This window comes from Oncorhynchus masou, chromosome 15 (genome assembly GCF_036934945.1).
Source record: "Oncorhynchus masou masou isolate Uvic2021 chromosome 15, UVic_Omas_1.1, whole genome shotgun sequence".
Lineage (NCBI taxonomy): Eukaryota > Metazoa > Chordata > Actinopteri > Salmoniformes > Salmonidae > Oncorhynchus > Oncorhynchus masou.
The window spans coordinates 38,228,916-38,245,823 of NC_088226.1; the positions used below are offsets into that span (position 1 = coordinate 38,228,916).

A 16,908-nucleotide genomic window follows, 5' to 3' on the forward strand; every position below is an offset into this window, starting at 1 on the left:
TGAGTTTGTGGGCAGTGGGCACAGAAAATATAGTGTGCCTGCAGCCTCGACACAGAGACGTCTCTGGTTAGATCTCACTCATGAGTGCTAAAACAGCAATCGACAGAACATTCCAGACAGGTAATGTTGTTTTTCTTTCCATTGTTTTATTTTGGTACAAAACAATTAAACTAGTAAAAAAAAATAAGGGGGGGGGTTAAAACTTGTCAGGGTGAACTTCCATCTCTTTCTTTATCCTGTTCTCTACCAGCAGAGACAGGTTGGAGTCAGTCGTGGGCAGGCAGTAGCTCACATACACCTGTTTCTTAGTCCTTTTAGCTGAAACACAAAGGAGACGGAGGACAGCTGGGTTAGTGGCGTTTCAGATGGTGAAAACTGACACCAACAATAGAACATAATACTGGTTAGTAGTTTAACCGAAAGCTAGATGCTTATTGTTCTGAAGAACATATAGCTATCAACGAAATCCCTATATAATTGATGGTTAGACAGATTTGACCGTATAAACAACGTTGTGGCAGCCTAAAATTGCCATCAGATCATTTTGATGTTAGTAGCCTCGTGTTGGGTAACAATAGAGGCGTCAGGGATTAAATATCTAGCTTCCCATTCTTTACTTGGATGAGTTTGAACAAACTAACTCAGCAAATACCAAAATCTAGAAATTCATGACATACAGAGACTGTGCTTGTGTGTATTTATGTGTGAGTGTATATGAATTGGTGGTTTGTTGTCCCCCATAATGAAATTGAGGAGGACTATCGATCTGTCCGTCTCCGTATGTAAAACGTTAGTACATATGTAAGTCACATGCAATCTCAGACACCACTGGCCTGATACTGACAAAATGTGAGAGATATATATATATATATATATATACACACACACACACCGGTAGATTAATCGGTATCTGCTTTTTTTGGTCCTCCAATAATTGGTATCTGCATTGAAAAATCATAATCTGCTGACCTCAAGTTGTTGCCTAACCATCACGAACGTTTAATTTGATCAAATAGCTATAACATTTTTTGTTGACCAAATTCGACACACATTGACCCCCATACAAAAATCCGTGGCCAGATTTGGAGCAGAGTAAAACCTCTTGCTCTCAGAGACAACAAGTACCCATGAGAGAGATATGATATTGACAGGATGAAAGGGTGCTTACTCAATCTCTGGGCCAGTGAATTTGGAGTGGTGTCCGATGGGTCCCCCAGGACTAACGTAGACAGCGGCATCGAATCCTGAATATATATATATAAATAAACACAGGTTAGGTTAGCTAAATTACAAATAGCATCATCAGCCGTTAGAATAACGTTATAGTAGCGTAGCTAGCTAACACCATTGCACGGTGAAGCTAACTAACAATCCATCTCTGTTAGCTAGTCTGATTTAAAACAATATATTTACAGTAGACTACTCACAAATTTACTTTCCATTGAAACAGCCAAGTTGGACAAGACGGGGTTCGAGCCCACCCAAAGGAAAAATCCTCCATTGAGTTTTATGACGTGAAAGTGAACCGTTTGCTCGAGAATCTTCTCGGAGAAATCGTGCACTGTAATGGCATCGCCTACTGCTCCACTTTCTGCTATGTTCATGTTGAATAGATGTTTATATGAAGACAATGATACCAGACCATTATTTCAACCACCTCATGTGCGTCCATAAACAACAAGTCACTTCCTTGTTTTCTTCGTCGTTGGTATTCTTCTAAGGTTGGGTTTATCGGTGGTTGGCATCCAACGTAAAGTTGCAATACCGCCACCTACTGTAGTGGAGTGTGGGCCAGAGACAGGGAAACTAAAATAACAAAATATACTCTTTAAACTAATTTCCTGTATCCCCTTCTCCTTCATACTAGATCTCAGCCTCTCTCTTTCCCTCTGATCCTTCCCACACTGTAGTAATACATGCTCCACGGTCTCTGTTTCCAAGCAGTAATCACACTTTCATGTTGGAAGCTTTTCTATCACAATTAAGGACTTATTCAACTGGTTGTGTTCCACCCTTAATCTTGTAAAAATAGCCTCCTCTCTTCTTTCTCTTCCTGCCGTACTCCCCTCCCCGACTTTCCTCTGTACTTGAAATAAATGACTGCTCTTAGTATCTCTATTCCACTGCTCCTGCCATCTCTGCACCATCACTGTCCATATCAGGCTTTTTGCCCCTGTCTTGCTCATCGAAACTAAAACATTAACATCCCCACTTCTAAGTGCTTGTACATCAGCCAGCACATCAACTGCCTCGTTCCCCTCCACCTCCACATGGGCTGGGACCCAAGTAAATCTTATCTGTATACCCATCTGTCTAATCCTGCCATGGGTTTGTAGCACCTCATAAAACAGATCTTGTTTGCTACGTAACCTAAAGGACTGGAGACTCATTAACACTGCACATGAATCAGAACAAATAACTACTATGTCTGGCTTGACTTCCTCCACTCACTGCAAGGTCAATAGTAATCTGCAATGGCATATCCCCCATCTCCACCTGTAGTGCAGCCACTGGGCATGTCCGAAATGCCCCACTACATAGTCCTTGCCCGTTTGACATCTAGCCTTTCCAATGATGTCCGGGCTGCCGAACCATACGGTATACTGCCATAGTCTATTACAGGTCGGATCAATGCAACGTACATGGTCCTCAATGAGGAATGCCCAGCCCCCCACTCCTTCCCCATCAGACAGTGAATCACATTTCGCACCTTCTTACACTTTCCCACAACTCTCACAATGTGTTCTGCCCAGGTCAGTCTAGTGTCAAAGTATACCCCAAGGAACCTGAAGGCCCCCACCCTCTCCAAGTTTCTGACATATACCCTAAAGCATATCTCATCATCCACCTTCCTCCAGGTAAAGAACACTGTCTGAGTTTTCTCTACAGAGAACCTGAATCCCCACATTAATGCCCACCGCTCAACCTCATCAATTGCTTCCTGTACCTTCCTGACTATATTTGGCACATTTCTTCCCCTCTTCCATAAGGCCCCGTCATCTGCAAATAACAACCTCCCAATATCTGGCTGTACCTGAGAGTAAACATCATTGACCATGATTGAGAACAACAGAGGACTAATCACGCTCCCCTGTGGTGTACCATTATCCACATTTTTTGGTATTGTAGCGTTCACACATTTTGTTTGTGCATGCCGCCATCCTACTGTGCGGTAGTGTGTGATCAATCACGTTACATTTGTGATACAAAAATAAAAAGGAAGAAAAATATATATCTAATAATTGCACCACCAACCAACCCTACACCGATATACCACTATTTCATAAAAATCTGAGAACCATCTTATAACTCTTCCCGCAGTAAAATCTCATACACCCAGGTACTTCTCTGCAGCTGGCACTTACACTCATTAAAATCCCACTACCCCATTCCACTACTACTTTCACCCCATCTGTTTCTGCACCATACCAATGGCCTGCCTGGGAAACCACCACTCAACACACCCTGTAACTCTTAACTCAATTCTCGTATACCCAAATACAGTGGGGCAAAAAAGTATTTAGTCAGCCACCAATTGTGCAAGTTCTCCCACTTAAAAAGATGAGAGGCCTGTAAATTTTCATCATACGTACACTTCAACTATGACAGACAAAATGAGAAAAAAAATCCAGAAAATCACATTGTAGGATTTTTAATGAATTTATTTGCAAATTATGGTGGAAAATAAGTATTTGGTCAATAACAAAAGTTTATCTCAATACTTTGTTATATACCCTTTGTTGGCAATGACAGAGGTCAAACGTCTTCACAAGGTTTTCACACACTGTTGCTGGTATTTTGGCCCATTCCTCCATGCAGATCTCCTCTAGAGCAGTGATGTTTTGGGGCTGTTGCTTGGCAACATGGACTTTCAACTCCCTCCAAAGATTTTCTATGTGGTTGTGGCTAGGCCACTCCAGGACCTTGAAATGCTTCTTACGAAGCCACTCCTTCATTGAGATCTTGCATGGAGCCCCAGATCGAGGGAGATTATCAGTGGTATTGTATGTCTTCCATTTCCTAATAATTGCTCCCACAGTTGATTTCTTCAAACCAAGCTGCTTACCTATTGCAGGTTCAGTCTTCCCAGCCTGGTGCAGGTCTACAATTTTATAGTATATGGTGAAAAGTTACAAATAACTCACTATATGCAGCTTGAATACAACCAACGAAACGATAGCAAAGAGTTTAGCAGTCTTACAGCATTTATATCATCCCAATAACAAAGAAACAAATAAAAATTAAAGAATGACACCCATTACTGTGTTCATGGAGTCTGTATGAGGGCTGGAAGGGACTAAAATAATAGAAGTAGTCTGCGGTAATATAATTATCCTACGAATGGCTAATTAGGCCTAAATATTAATTATTAACAGTGTATATGCTTATGTCAAACAACTGAAAAGTCCACACTTTAGATGTCCTCTTCTTTTAGGACATAAACAGAAATTGAAATGACTTCCGTGGGAATCTTTTATAACTAAATCATTACAACTCACGGCTCTCTTCTGGTTTCGGTAACAATTCTTTGATGTCGAGTCGCTAGCGGACTAGTGTAATATGACACTGGTTACACAATATGGAGATTTAAAGAGAGAGAGAAAGAGAAATAACACTTGGATACATTTGTAACTAAGCTTTGTTTATCCCTAATAACTTGCCCCGAATTGCCGCTATTATGGGTAAGACGTAATGCATGTATTTACGTGAAGGTCTTCATCGGATATCTCTGCTGGGCCCAGGCCTTCGTGGGCTAGGTTGCGCTTGGTAATAAGGGTTCGATGGAGGCCTTGTTCTTTAGATGGCCCTCTCCTTCATTCGCGGGTGTAAGTCTCTGATTGTCCACAAGATGTCGCACTGTCCTTCTTAGTTGTCTGTTTAATTGCACTCGTTCTGGAAGAGTGGTCTCCTGAGGACGGCTAATCAGCCGTGTCGATGATCCCAGAGTGGTGATGAAAGCCGCATAGACAAACAATGATTTGAAGAGAATAACCAGATGGTCCTGCTTAAATTCACCATCTTAGATATAGTACAGCTACTCAACCATAGCATTGATTGTTAAGAGGTTCCTTTGTCTTCTTCAACCTTGTGTTGCATTTCGGGGTTGTGACTAATCATAGACCTCAGCTGCAGCTTGTGGCCCTTCTAGTCTGATATGCTAATTCTCAACTAAAAAGGGGGCGTTTACACCACATTGACATGCTCTCTGGGTTCCCTGAGGCGTGTCTAGTTACGAGGCAAGGTATCACAATTTACAATGATCTTGTCAGAGAAGTAAAATCACAGTCTTATCATCAGAAAAACATTCTCTTTATCCTGGATATTATGTAAACATGATATACCCTTCAACATGAAAATGTTGACATTACTTTTAATGATCTCACAAAATAGACAATAATCTTTCACATTCCATTTCTCATAATTACTAACATTCGGAGGATAAAATATATTTTCCCGACGTCCATTGTTTGATGTTGAAGTTCTTGGGCAGTGAACTCTTCATAAGGCACACAGACATTCCAATCACCCAAACTAGGCACCAAAAGGAATCGTCTGCTGCCTATGGTTTACGATCGAGTGAGGTGTCATAAAACCCCCACATCCACCCCCCCATTGTGTTCCTGATAAGCTACGACTGCGGGTGTGGCAATTTTCACAACGGTGCTGTCGTGCCAAAATCCTACATTTAGAACCATTTTCAATCTATAGATATTCTCCAGTTCAACAACCGGCAACGTCAGTAAAAATACAACCTCTGTGTGTGTACTCTGCAGTTGGTTATAAGGAGTCCTAGATTATCACGGAGAACGATTCCCTTTGGGGGTCTGCTCGTGAGTACATCTGCTGGGTTGGTTTTGACTAGGGCGCAGTGTCAGAATCAGCCAAAGGAACGCCATCCTACAAAAAACGATTAATTAGAGATATTGTTTGATTATTTCAGTGGTTTGGTTTTTGTAAACGGAAACGTAGTGACACAACAAATGTTGCCGATTTCCTTATTTCGAACAGCACAGGGCAGTACAATATCAACAGTGACAACGAACGTATATCTTGTAGCTGGGAAGAGAAGGTAAGGTGCAACTTATTGATCTCCTTGAAGGGATCAGCTGAGGACACTTAGCAATTTTCTTAGTACCTCTGACTTTGCTAGGTTTCTATCTATTCGGTGCTGGCTTGCAACCCTTCTATTCCCATGGGGGGAGTGTACAACTTCATTTGATTCCTGTGGACCCACTTGAACGTGTTGTTTTGTCGACCTTTGCTGATTCTGATTTGATAAGCTACAGGTGACTGTTTCACCAAAATCTCACGTGGCCCCGTCCAGTGGGGCAGGAACTTTGTCATGACGCCCACAGGTTTGGTGTATATGACGTACCACACCTTATCCCCAACCTCGATCACGTGGTGTGAGACCTTTTTGTCGTAATGGGTCGTGTCACCTTTTGAACTTCTTTCCAACCTTCCTTGAGCGTGCGCAATGGAAGACTGGAGGTGGGTTCACAAGTCCATCACGTATTGATGAGTCGTGTAGGCGGTGGCTGCGGCGACATGCCCCTGTTGGTACAGAAGATGCAGTGGAAGTATCATTTGTTGGCCTGTCATCATCTTGAATGGTGTTATTCCCGTAGACCTGTTGCCTGTGGCTCTGATCGCCATCAGTACCAGTGGGAGTTTGACGTCGTAATCTCTGTGGTTGGCTGCCATGTATTTCCTCAGGATTCTGATGATTGTCTGGGGGCTCCTTTCTACCCTGCCGGAGCTCCTAGGGTGGTGCCAGATGTGGAGGTTAACTCTGTCTCCCAGTAGCCGCCACAGTTTGGTCATTACAGCTTCCGAAAAGTGGGTTCCTCTGTTGCAGTCCACGGTTTCTCCTGGCAAGCCCGAAACGGCTGAAAATGTGGTTTCCGCTGTGTCATTGGTTGCGGGCAGGCACTCCACCCACTTGGTGAATGCACACGTCACTGTGAGGAGATACTATTTGCCTCTTACCGACCTAGCAACTGGGCCAACCCAGTCGATCTGGATCGAGCTCCAGGGGTAAGACGCAATGGTGCTCTGTGGAGTGGGTGGAAGGAAGTGGGTGGAAGGTCTTGTTCCATGTGAGGCCAGTGGGCCACCTGTTACAATGTTTCACATGTAGCCTTGACTCCCCTATGGCCTCCACATGGCTCATTGTGGGCATGAGGTATCATTAACCCCCTTTGTGTTTTAGGAACCACCCACCTTTGTGTGGCGTCGGTTTCTGAAACATAAACCAGTAGGTCATCTACAAGTGTGAGGTGCTGTTTAGTTGCGTACATCGAATGCAAGTCGTGTGAGCCTGCCAAAGCCAGTTCGGACATTGGGTGATTGACAGGATCAGACAAGAAAGCCATCAAAGTGGTGAGGGACTCATCTTGGTGTTGCATTGCTACCAGTTCACCGTTCAGGAATGAATGAGTTGAAAACACATTATGTTCGTGCGAAGATGTTTCCCGCGGTGCTACATGGCTACGCGTTACCGCAGACACCATGGGCACCTCGGTGATCATTGCGTCTCGAGCATCGAACACCCTAGGGTGCAGTGAATTGCACCAGATTTCGCCATACTGTCGGCATGGTCGTTGGCAAGTTTGTCACGACCAGGTAATTTGGAGTGTCCCTTGACTTGAATACACCTCTATGTCGTGTTTGGTTATGAGGTCATCACAAGCTAGAATTAGCTCTGTGTTTTTCACTTATTTGCCTCTTGAAGTAGTCATGTGCTTTTGTTTCCAAAACACCAAGTGGCATAAGAAGGTGAGTCTGGCGTAGTTTAAGTCAGTGCAGATTTCTAGTTCTGAAAATCGTGTTTCACTGCCGTTTGCAGTGTGATAAGTACGCCAGCAACTTCTGCAACAAGCTGGTCTTGTTGCCTAGCTGAAATTAAAGAGGTTTGCATGGAATGTCGAGGTGCCATACCAATCCCATACCAGCTTGCAAGACTTCTAGATGACGGTAAGAACAGCCATTCACAAATGCCATCGGCATGCCGAGACACACATTCTGTTTGAAGTAGTGATGGTTCGAAGGCAACGGCGGAGCTACATTACACAAGAATGGTGCAAATTTGGTTTCATCATCATCAGACCGCCAAAGCCCCGCCCAAAGGCAGGTTTTTTTATTTTGCGGAGTTGACTATCACTTCATGGCTCTGCAGCATCATAAGCCAAGCCGCTATTCTGCTGTTGAGTACAGCACCTTCACAGATTTGTTGGCTTTTCAGAAAGGTCACCAGCTGGTGACATGTTTCTATGATCACCTTCTGTCCGCCGACATAACTGGTGAAGTGCTTGACCACCCAGACGGTTGACAGCAGCGCTTTTCCACAGTCTGAGCACTTGTGTTCGGCAGGGTTGAGTGGTTTGCTTGCGTAAGCAACCCCATGTCTGTCTTGGTCATATTTTTGGTACAAGCCAGCACTAAGGCAGTGCTCTGAGAAACCAACATTCAAAAAGAACATCTTTGTTGAGGTATACCAGGCAGGGTGCCTCACAAAGCAGGTTTTTCAAGGAAGTTACAGCTTCGTCGTGAGTGGCATCCCAAACGAACGGGGTGTCTTTCTGAAGAAGACGGGTCAAAGGCTTCGACAAGTCGACATACATGTAGTTATCGATGAATTGACGGGAGTAATTACATACTCCCAAGAAGCTGCGCACCTCATGAAGGTTTGCAAGTGTTTTGATTTTGCAGACTGCTTGGATTCTATTAGACTGTGGCAGGATGCCCCCAGCACCCATCAGAAGTCCAACGTAGTTTACCTTTGTCCTGCACCATTGTCCTTTCATGATGGCCAACTTAGCCCCTGCTGCCTCGAGTTGGGTAAGAACATGGTCCATCTCATTGAGGTGATGTGACCAAGTCTCACTCCTTATGAGAATGACGTCCACATAGATTATCATCCCCCTGGTGGCTGCGTCTGGCATTGCCTGGTGCAGGAAGATGTTGAACTCTGAGGGGGAGTTCGCATACCTGAACGGGCAATGATTGAACGTGAAGAGCTTGTTCAGTATCGAAGTGCAGTATCGAAGAGCCCTCACTGCTGCTCGATCATCCTATTTTTCCAACTTAATTGAGGAAAATAAGAACAATCCCAAATTTATTTTTGATAGTGCCGCAAAGATAACTAAAAAGCAGAATTCCATAAGAGAGGATGGCTTTCACTTCAGCAGTGATAAATTCATAAATAAATTCTTCTTTGACAAAAAGATCATGATCATGAGAAAGCAAATTACGTACTCCTCTTTAAATTGACGCATTTCTCCAAAGCTCAGTTGTCCTGAGTCTGCACAACACTGCCAGGACCTAGGATCAAGGGAGACACTCAAGTTTTATAATACTATATCTCTTGACACATTGATGAAAATAGTCATGGACTCTAAACCTTCAAGCTGCATACTGGACCATATTCCAACTAAACTACTGAAAGAGCTGCTTCCTGTGCTTGGCCCTCCCATGTTGAACATAATAAACGGCTCCCTATACAGCGGATGTGTAGGAAACTCACTAAAAGTGGCAGTAATAAAGCCTCTTGAAAAAGCCAAACCTTTACCCGACTATGTCGAATCTCCCATTCCTCTCAAATTTTAGAAAAAGCTGTTGTGCAGCAACTCACTGCCTTCCTGAAGACAAACAATGTATACGAAATGTCTTCTGTGCTTCTGTCCTTGTGCTCCTAAACCTTAGTGCTGCTTTTGGTACCATTGATCACCACATTCTTTTGGAGAGATTGGAAACCCAAATTGGTCTACATGGACAAGTTCTGCCCTGGTTTAGATCTTATCTGTCGGAAAGATATCAGTTTGTCTCTGTAGATGGTTTGTCCTCTGACAAATCAACTGTAAATTTCGGTGTTCCTCAAGGCTCCGTTTTAGGACCACTATTGTTTTCACTATATATTTTATTCTTGGTGATGTCATTCGGAAACATAATGTTAACTTTCACTGCTATGTGGACAACACACAGCTGTACATTTTGATGAAACATGGTGAAGCCACTAAATTGCCCTCCCTGGGAGCCTGTGTTTAAAAGGATGTGGATGGCGGAAAAATTCTACTTTTAAACTCGAACAAAACAGAGATGCTAGTTCTAGGTCCCAAGAAACAAAGAGACCCGTTGAATCTGACAATTAATCTTGATTGTTGTACAGTTGTCTCAAATGAAACTGTGAAGGACCTCGGCATTACTCTGGACCCTGATCTCTCTTTTGATGAACACATCAAGACTGTTTCAAGGACAGCTTTTTTCCATCTATGTAAAATTGCAAAAATGAGAAACTTTCTGTCCAAAAATGCAGCATAAAAATGTATCCATGCTTTTGTCACTTCTAGGTTAGACTACTGCAATACTCTACTTTCCGGCTACCCGGATAAAGCACTTAATAAACTTCAGTTAGTGCTAAACACGGCTGCAAGAATCTTGACTAGAGCCCAAAAATTGTATCATATTACTCCAGTGCTAGCCTCTCAACACTGGCTTACTGTTAAGTCTTGGGCTGATTTTAAGGTTTTACTGCTAACCTACAAAGCATTACATGGGCTTGCTCCTACCTATCTTTCCAATTTGGTCCTGCTGTACATACCTACACGTATGCTACGGTCACAAGATGCAGGCCTCCTTACTGTCCCCCTTCTAAGCAAACAAATGGAGGCAGGGCTTTCTCCTATAGAGCTCCATTTTTATGGGATGGTCTGCCTATCCATGTGAGAGACGCAGACTCGGTCTCAACCTTTAAGTCTTTATTGAAGACTCATCTCTTCAGTAGGTCCTATGATTAAGTGTAGTCTGGCCCAGGAGTGTGAAGGTGAACAGAATGGCACTGGAGCAACGAACCACCCTTGCTGTCTCTGCCTGGCCGGTACCCCTCTCTCCACTGGGATTCTCTGCCTCAAACCCTATTACAGGGGCTGAGTTACTGGCTTACTGGTGCTCTTCCATGCCATCCCTAGGAGGAGTGCGTCACTTGAGTGGATTGAGTCACTGACGTGATTGTCCTGTCCACATTGGCGAATCCGTTGGGGAGATCTTCGTGGAATATACTCGGTCTTGTCTCAGGATGGTAAGTTGGTGGTTGAAGATATTCCTCTAGTGGTGTGGGGGCTGTGCTTTGGCAAAGTGGGTGGGTTATTTCCTACCTGTTTGGCCCTGTCCGGGGGTATCGTCGGACAGGGCCACAGTGTCTCCCAACCCCTCCTGTCTCAGCCTCCAGTATTTATTTTGCAATAGTTTATGTGTCAGGGGCTAGGGTCAGTCTGTTATCTGGAGTATTTCTCCTGTCTTATCCGGTGTCCTGTGTGAATTTAAGTATGCTCTCTTTAATTCTCTCTCTTCTTTCTCTCAGTCTCTATCTCTCGAAGGACCTGAGCCCTCGGACCATGCCTCAGGACTACCTGGCCTGATGACTCATTGCTGTCCCTAGTCCACCTGGTCATGCTGCTGCTCCAGTTTCAACTGTTCTGCCTCTGGCTATGGAACCCTGACCTGTTCACTGGACGTGCTACCTTGTCCCAGACCTGCTGTTTTCAACTCTCTAAAGACAGCAGGTGCGGTAGAGATACTCTGAATTATCGGCTATGAAAAGCAAATTGACATTTATTCCTGAGGTGCTGTCCTGTTGCACCCTCTACAACCAGTGTGATTATTATTATTTGACCCTGCTGGTCATCTATGAACATTTGAACATCTTGGCCCTGTTCTGTTATAATCTCCACCCGGCACAGCCAGAAGAGGGCTGGCCACCCTTCATAGCCTGGTTCCTCTCTAGGTTTCTTCCTTTCAAGGGAGTTTTTCCTAGCCACCGTGCTTCTACACCTGCATTGCTTGCTGTTTTGGGTTTTAGGCTGGGTTTCTGTACAGCATGTTGTGACATCAGCTGATGTAAGAAGGGCTTAATAAATACATTTGATTTGATTTGTTAGAGAAAAAGAAAACCAACTGGTGTTGGTCACAAGGGTCTACTGTCATGGTCCAGAAACCATTCACCACATCGAGGGTGGAGAAGTCCTTGGCGTTTGCCACCTTTGGCAACTCTTGGTCGAGCTGTTCCATTGGCCAATGAGACAACGGAACCAGTTTGTTGAGTTGTCTATAGTCAATGGTAAGACTCAATTTACCCGTTGGTTTCAAAATGGGCCACACGGGAACACTGTACATAATGTTGCATTCCTTGATTATCTGGGAGACAAATACGGCCACATTACCATAACACTGTTTATACAATAGCCTCAGTTATGAGGCTTACATCTAATTGTTGTATAAGATGAATGAATGAGGATGATACTGTTTGTGAAGTTGTGTAATGTGATTTTGGACTGTTTAATGAAGGACACTCCAATTCCCTAAAAAGTTTCACCAAGTCATTGGCACACCCTCAGGGGCACAGACAGGGACCTGGCGTCATGAGACAGCCTTTTTCTATGTCCCAAATAAAAACCCCACCTGGGTTTTCTATCACCAGACCGAGCTCAATTACGGGATGGCTAAAGGTTGCAGACCAGCTTACCATGAGAGGGCAGAGGTTTGTGTAGAGACCATAAACATGAGTATAAGCTAAGGTTTGAGTAGATGGCTGAATCTTTTAACCATACCACGTGGTTAAACTCTTAGACTAATCAAGTGTTCAACTAATCAACTAGATCAAGTGTTCCCTGGACAGGGATTTGAGTGAGGGCGTGGGTAATGTGAATGTTGACGTCCTCACGAATGGTGTGAATTTCGTCGGACTCGTTCTCCAGCAATTTTACGCCGAGTCATGGTGACTTATCATTGTCCTCTTTCTCAAATTTCTTCCGCTGTCTTGAAGTCTTGAAGGACTTCCCACATATGTTGAGCACTTTTTGGCTGCTTTTCCTTCACCCTGTGGTCCAACTTATCCCAAACCATCTCAATTGGGTTCAGGCTGGGTGATTGTAGAGGCCAGGTCAGCTGATGCAGCACCCCATCACTCAAATAGGTCAAATAGCCCTTACATAGCCTGGAAGTGTGTTGGTTCATTGTCCTGTTGATAAACAAAGGATAGTCCTACTAAACGCAAACCAGATGGGATGGCCTGTTGCTGCAGAATGCTGTGGTAGCAATGCTGGTAAAGTGTGCCTTGAATTCTAAATATATCACAGACAGTGTCACCAGGAAAGCACCCCCACACCATCCCACCTCCTCCATGCTTCATGGTGGGAACCACACATGCAGAGATCATCCATTCACCTACTCTGCGTCTTACAAAGACAAGACGGTCGGAACCAAAAATCTCACATTTGATCTCATCAGACCAAAGGACAGATTTCCACCGGTCTAATGTCCATTGCTCGTGTTTCTTGGCCCAAGCAAGTGTCTTTTTCTTATTGGTGTCCTTTAGTAGTGGTTTCTTTGCAGCAATTCGACCATGAAGACCTGATTCACACAGTCTCCTCTGAGCAGTTGATGTTGAGATGTGTCTGTTACTTGAACTCTGTGAAGTATTTATTTGGGCTACAAATTCTGAGGCTGGTAATTCTAATGAACTTATCCTGTGCAGCAGAGGTAACTCTGGGTCGTCCTTTCCCGTGGAGGTCCTCATGAGAGCCAGTTTCATCATAGCACTTGATGGTTTTTGAGACTGCACTTGACAAAACTTTAAGAGTTCTTGAAATGTTCCATAATGACTGACCCTCATGTCTTAGAGTAAAGATGGACTTTCATTTCTCTTTGCTTATTTGAGCTGTTCTTGCCATAATATGGACTTGGTGTCATGTCTTGTTATGTCTGTTCCTGTCCTTTCTCTTCACTCTGTCTCTCTCTGCTGGTCTTTTTAGGTTACCTTCTCTGTCTCTCATTCTTCAGCTGTTCTACATTTCCCCTAACTAGCTCATTCACTCTTTCCCCACCTGTTCTCTCTTCCCCCTCTGATTAGGTCTCTATTTCTCTCTCTGTTCCTGCTACTTTCAGTGTCTGATTCTTGTTTGTGTTTTTGATACCAGAAGCAAGCTGTCGTCCCGTTTGCTTCCACCTTGTCCTATCCTGTCGGAGTCTGCCTGGCAGGTGCATCCTGCATTATACTACGTTCTTTTGTTCCATTGACTACGTTGGAAGAGGATTTATGCCATTCCTGTTTTTCCATTAAAGAACTCTGTTTTCTGTTAAAACCGCTTTTGGGTCTTCACTCAAGTACATAACAGAAGAATCAGACCAAGAATGGACCCAGCGGCTCCGGACCCTTTTCACTCCGCCGTCGAGATCCAGGGAGCGATGCTAGGCAGACACGAGGAGGAATTGTCTGCTGCTCGACATGCCGTTGAGACCCTGGCCGTCCAAGTCTCCGACCTCACAAGACAGGTTCACCAACTCCACCTCGATCCACCGCCCACTTCCAGGGTTTCCGAGTCTCCGGAGCCCAGGATCAACAACCCGCCGTGTTACTCTGGGGAGCCCACTGAGTGCCGCTCATTCCTCACTCAGTGTGATGTGGTGTTCTCTCTCCAGCCCAACACTTACTCCAGGAGCGCAGCCCGCATCGCCTACGTCATTTCTCTCCTTACCGGACGGGCGCGTGAGTGGGGCACGGCAATCTGGGAGGCGAGGGCTGAGTGTATTAACCAGTATCAGGACTTTAAGGAGGAGATGATACGGGTTTTTGACCGTTCTGTTTTTTGGCGAGAGGCTTCCAGGGCCCTGTCTTCCCTATGTCAGGGGAATAGATCCATAACGGATTATTCTATTGAGTTTCGCACTCTCGCTGCCTCTAGTGACTGGAACGAGCCGGCTTTGCTCGCTCGTTTTCTGGAGGGTCTCCTCGTCGAGGTTAAGGATGAGATCCTCTCCCGGGAGGTTCCTTCCTGTCTGGACTCCTTAATAGCTCTCGCTATTCGCATTGAGCGACGGTTTGATCTTCGTCGCCGAGCTCGTGGAAAGGAGCTCGCGTTCTCCGTTGCTCCCCTCTCCACATCACTGCCACCTGCCGCATCACTGCCACCCTCCTCCGCCGGCTCGGATGCTGAGCCTATGCAGCTGGGGGGTATCCGCATCTCGGCCAAGGAGAAGGAACGGAGAATCACCAATCGCCTCTGTCTCTACTGCGGCTCCGCTGGTCATTTTGTCACCTCATGTCCAGTAAAAGCCAGAGCTCATCAGTAAAGGGAGGGCTACTGGTGAGCGCAACTACTCAGGCCTCTCCTTCTGGATCACGCACTACCTTTCCGGTCCATCTCCGCTGGCCCGGTTCATCTGCTTCCTGCAGTGCCTTGATAGACTCTGGGGCGGAGGGCTGTTTTATGGACGAGACCTGGGCTCGGGAACATGACATTCCTCTCAGACAGTTAGGGGAGCCCACGGCCTTGTTCGCTTTAGATGGTAGTTCTCTCCCCAAGATTCAGCGTGAGACGCTGCCTTTAACCCTCACTGTCTCTGGTAATCATAGCGAAACCATTTCTTTTTTAATTTTTCGTTCACCTTTTACACCTGTTGTTTTGGGTCATCCCTGGCTAGTGCGCCATAACCCTTCTATTAATTGGTCTAGTAATACTATCCTATCCTGGAATGTTTCTTGTCATGTGACCTGTTTAATGTCTGCTATCCCTCCTGTTTCCTCTGTCTCTTCTTCACAGGAGGAGCCTGGCGATTTGACAGGGGTGCCGGAGGAGTATCACGATCTGCGCACGGTGTTCAGTCGTTCCAAGGCCACTTCTCTCCCTCCACACCGGTTGTATGACTGTAGTATTGATCTCCTTCCGGGAACTACTCCCCCGGGGTAGATTATACTCTCTGTCGGCTCCCGAACGTAAGGCTCTCGAGGATTATTTGTCGGTTTCGCTCAACGCCGGTACCATAGTCTCCTCCTCCTCTCCCGCCGGAGCGGGGTTTTTTGTTCAGAAGAAGGACGGGTCCCTGCGCCCATGCGTGGATTATCGAGGGCTGAATGACATAACAGTTAAGAATCGTTATCCGCTTCCTCTTATGTCTTCAGCCTTCGAGATCCTGCAGGGAGCCAGGTTTTTCACCAAATTGGACCTTCGTAACGCCTACCATCTCATGCGCATCAGGGAGGGGGACGAGTGGAAGACGGCGTTTAACACTCCGTTAGGGCACTTTGAATACCGGGTTCTTCCTTTCGGCCTCGTTAACGCTCCAGCTGTCTTTCAGGCACTAGTTAACGACGTCCTGAGGGACATGCTGAACATTTTTGTTTTCGTTTACATGGACGATATCCTGATTTTTTCTCCGTCTCTCTCGATTCATGTTCAGCACGTGCGACGCGTCCTCCAGCGCCTTTTGGAGAACTGTCTTTATGTGAAGGCTGAGAAGTGCATTTTTCATGCCACCTCTGTCCCTTTTCTCGGTTCCGTTATTTCCGCTGAGGGCATTAAGATGGATCCCGCTAAGGTCCAGGCTGTCATTGATTGGCCCGTTCCTAAGTCACGCGTCGAGCTGCAGCGCTTTCTGGGCTTCGCTAATTTCTATCGTCGTTTCATCCGTAATTTCGGTCAGGTGGCAGCTCCCCTCACAGCCCTTACTTCTGTTAAGACGTGCTTTAAGTGGTCCGTTTCCGCCCAGGGAGCTTTTGATCTTCTTAAGAATCGTTTTACATCCGCTCCTATTCTTGTTACACCTGACATCTCTAGACAGTTTGTTGTTGAGGTTGACGCGTCAGAGGTGGGCGTGGGAGCCATTCTTTCTCAGCGCTCTCTCTGACGGCAAGGTCCATCCTTGCGCGTTTTTCTCTCATCGCTTATCGCCGTCAGAACGTAACTATGATGTTGGTAATCGCGAACTGCTCGCCATCCGCTTAGCCCTAGGCGAATGGCGACAGTGGTTGGAGGGGGCGACCGTTCCTTTTGTCGTTTGGACTGACCATAGGAACCTTGAGTACATCCGTTCAGCCAAACGACTTAATGCGCGTCAGGCTCGTTGGGCTCTGTT

At 45.4% G+C, this 16,908-nt stretch overlaps 1 protein-coding gene across 1 annotated transcript; it reads right to left on the reverse strand.

The window, feature by feature from the left end:
• Positions 1 to 124: 124 nt before the first annotated feature.
• Positions 125 to 1,702, reverse strand: psmg4 (proteasome (prosome, macropain) assembly chaperone 4). The gene is made up of 3 exons (XM_064989235.1): positions 1,428 to 1,702; positions 1,169 to 1,244; positions 125 to 318 (listed from the first exon to the last, which is right to left on the reverse strand). The coding sequence occupies exons 1-3, from the start codon at positions 1,602 to 1,604 to the stop codon at positions 197 to 199; spliced, it is 375 nt and encodes a 124-aa protein (XP_064845307.1). The 5' UTR covers positions 1,605 to 1,702; the 3' UTR covers positions 125 to 196.
• Between the last annotated feature and the right edge of the window lie 15,206 nt (positions 1,703 to 16,908).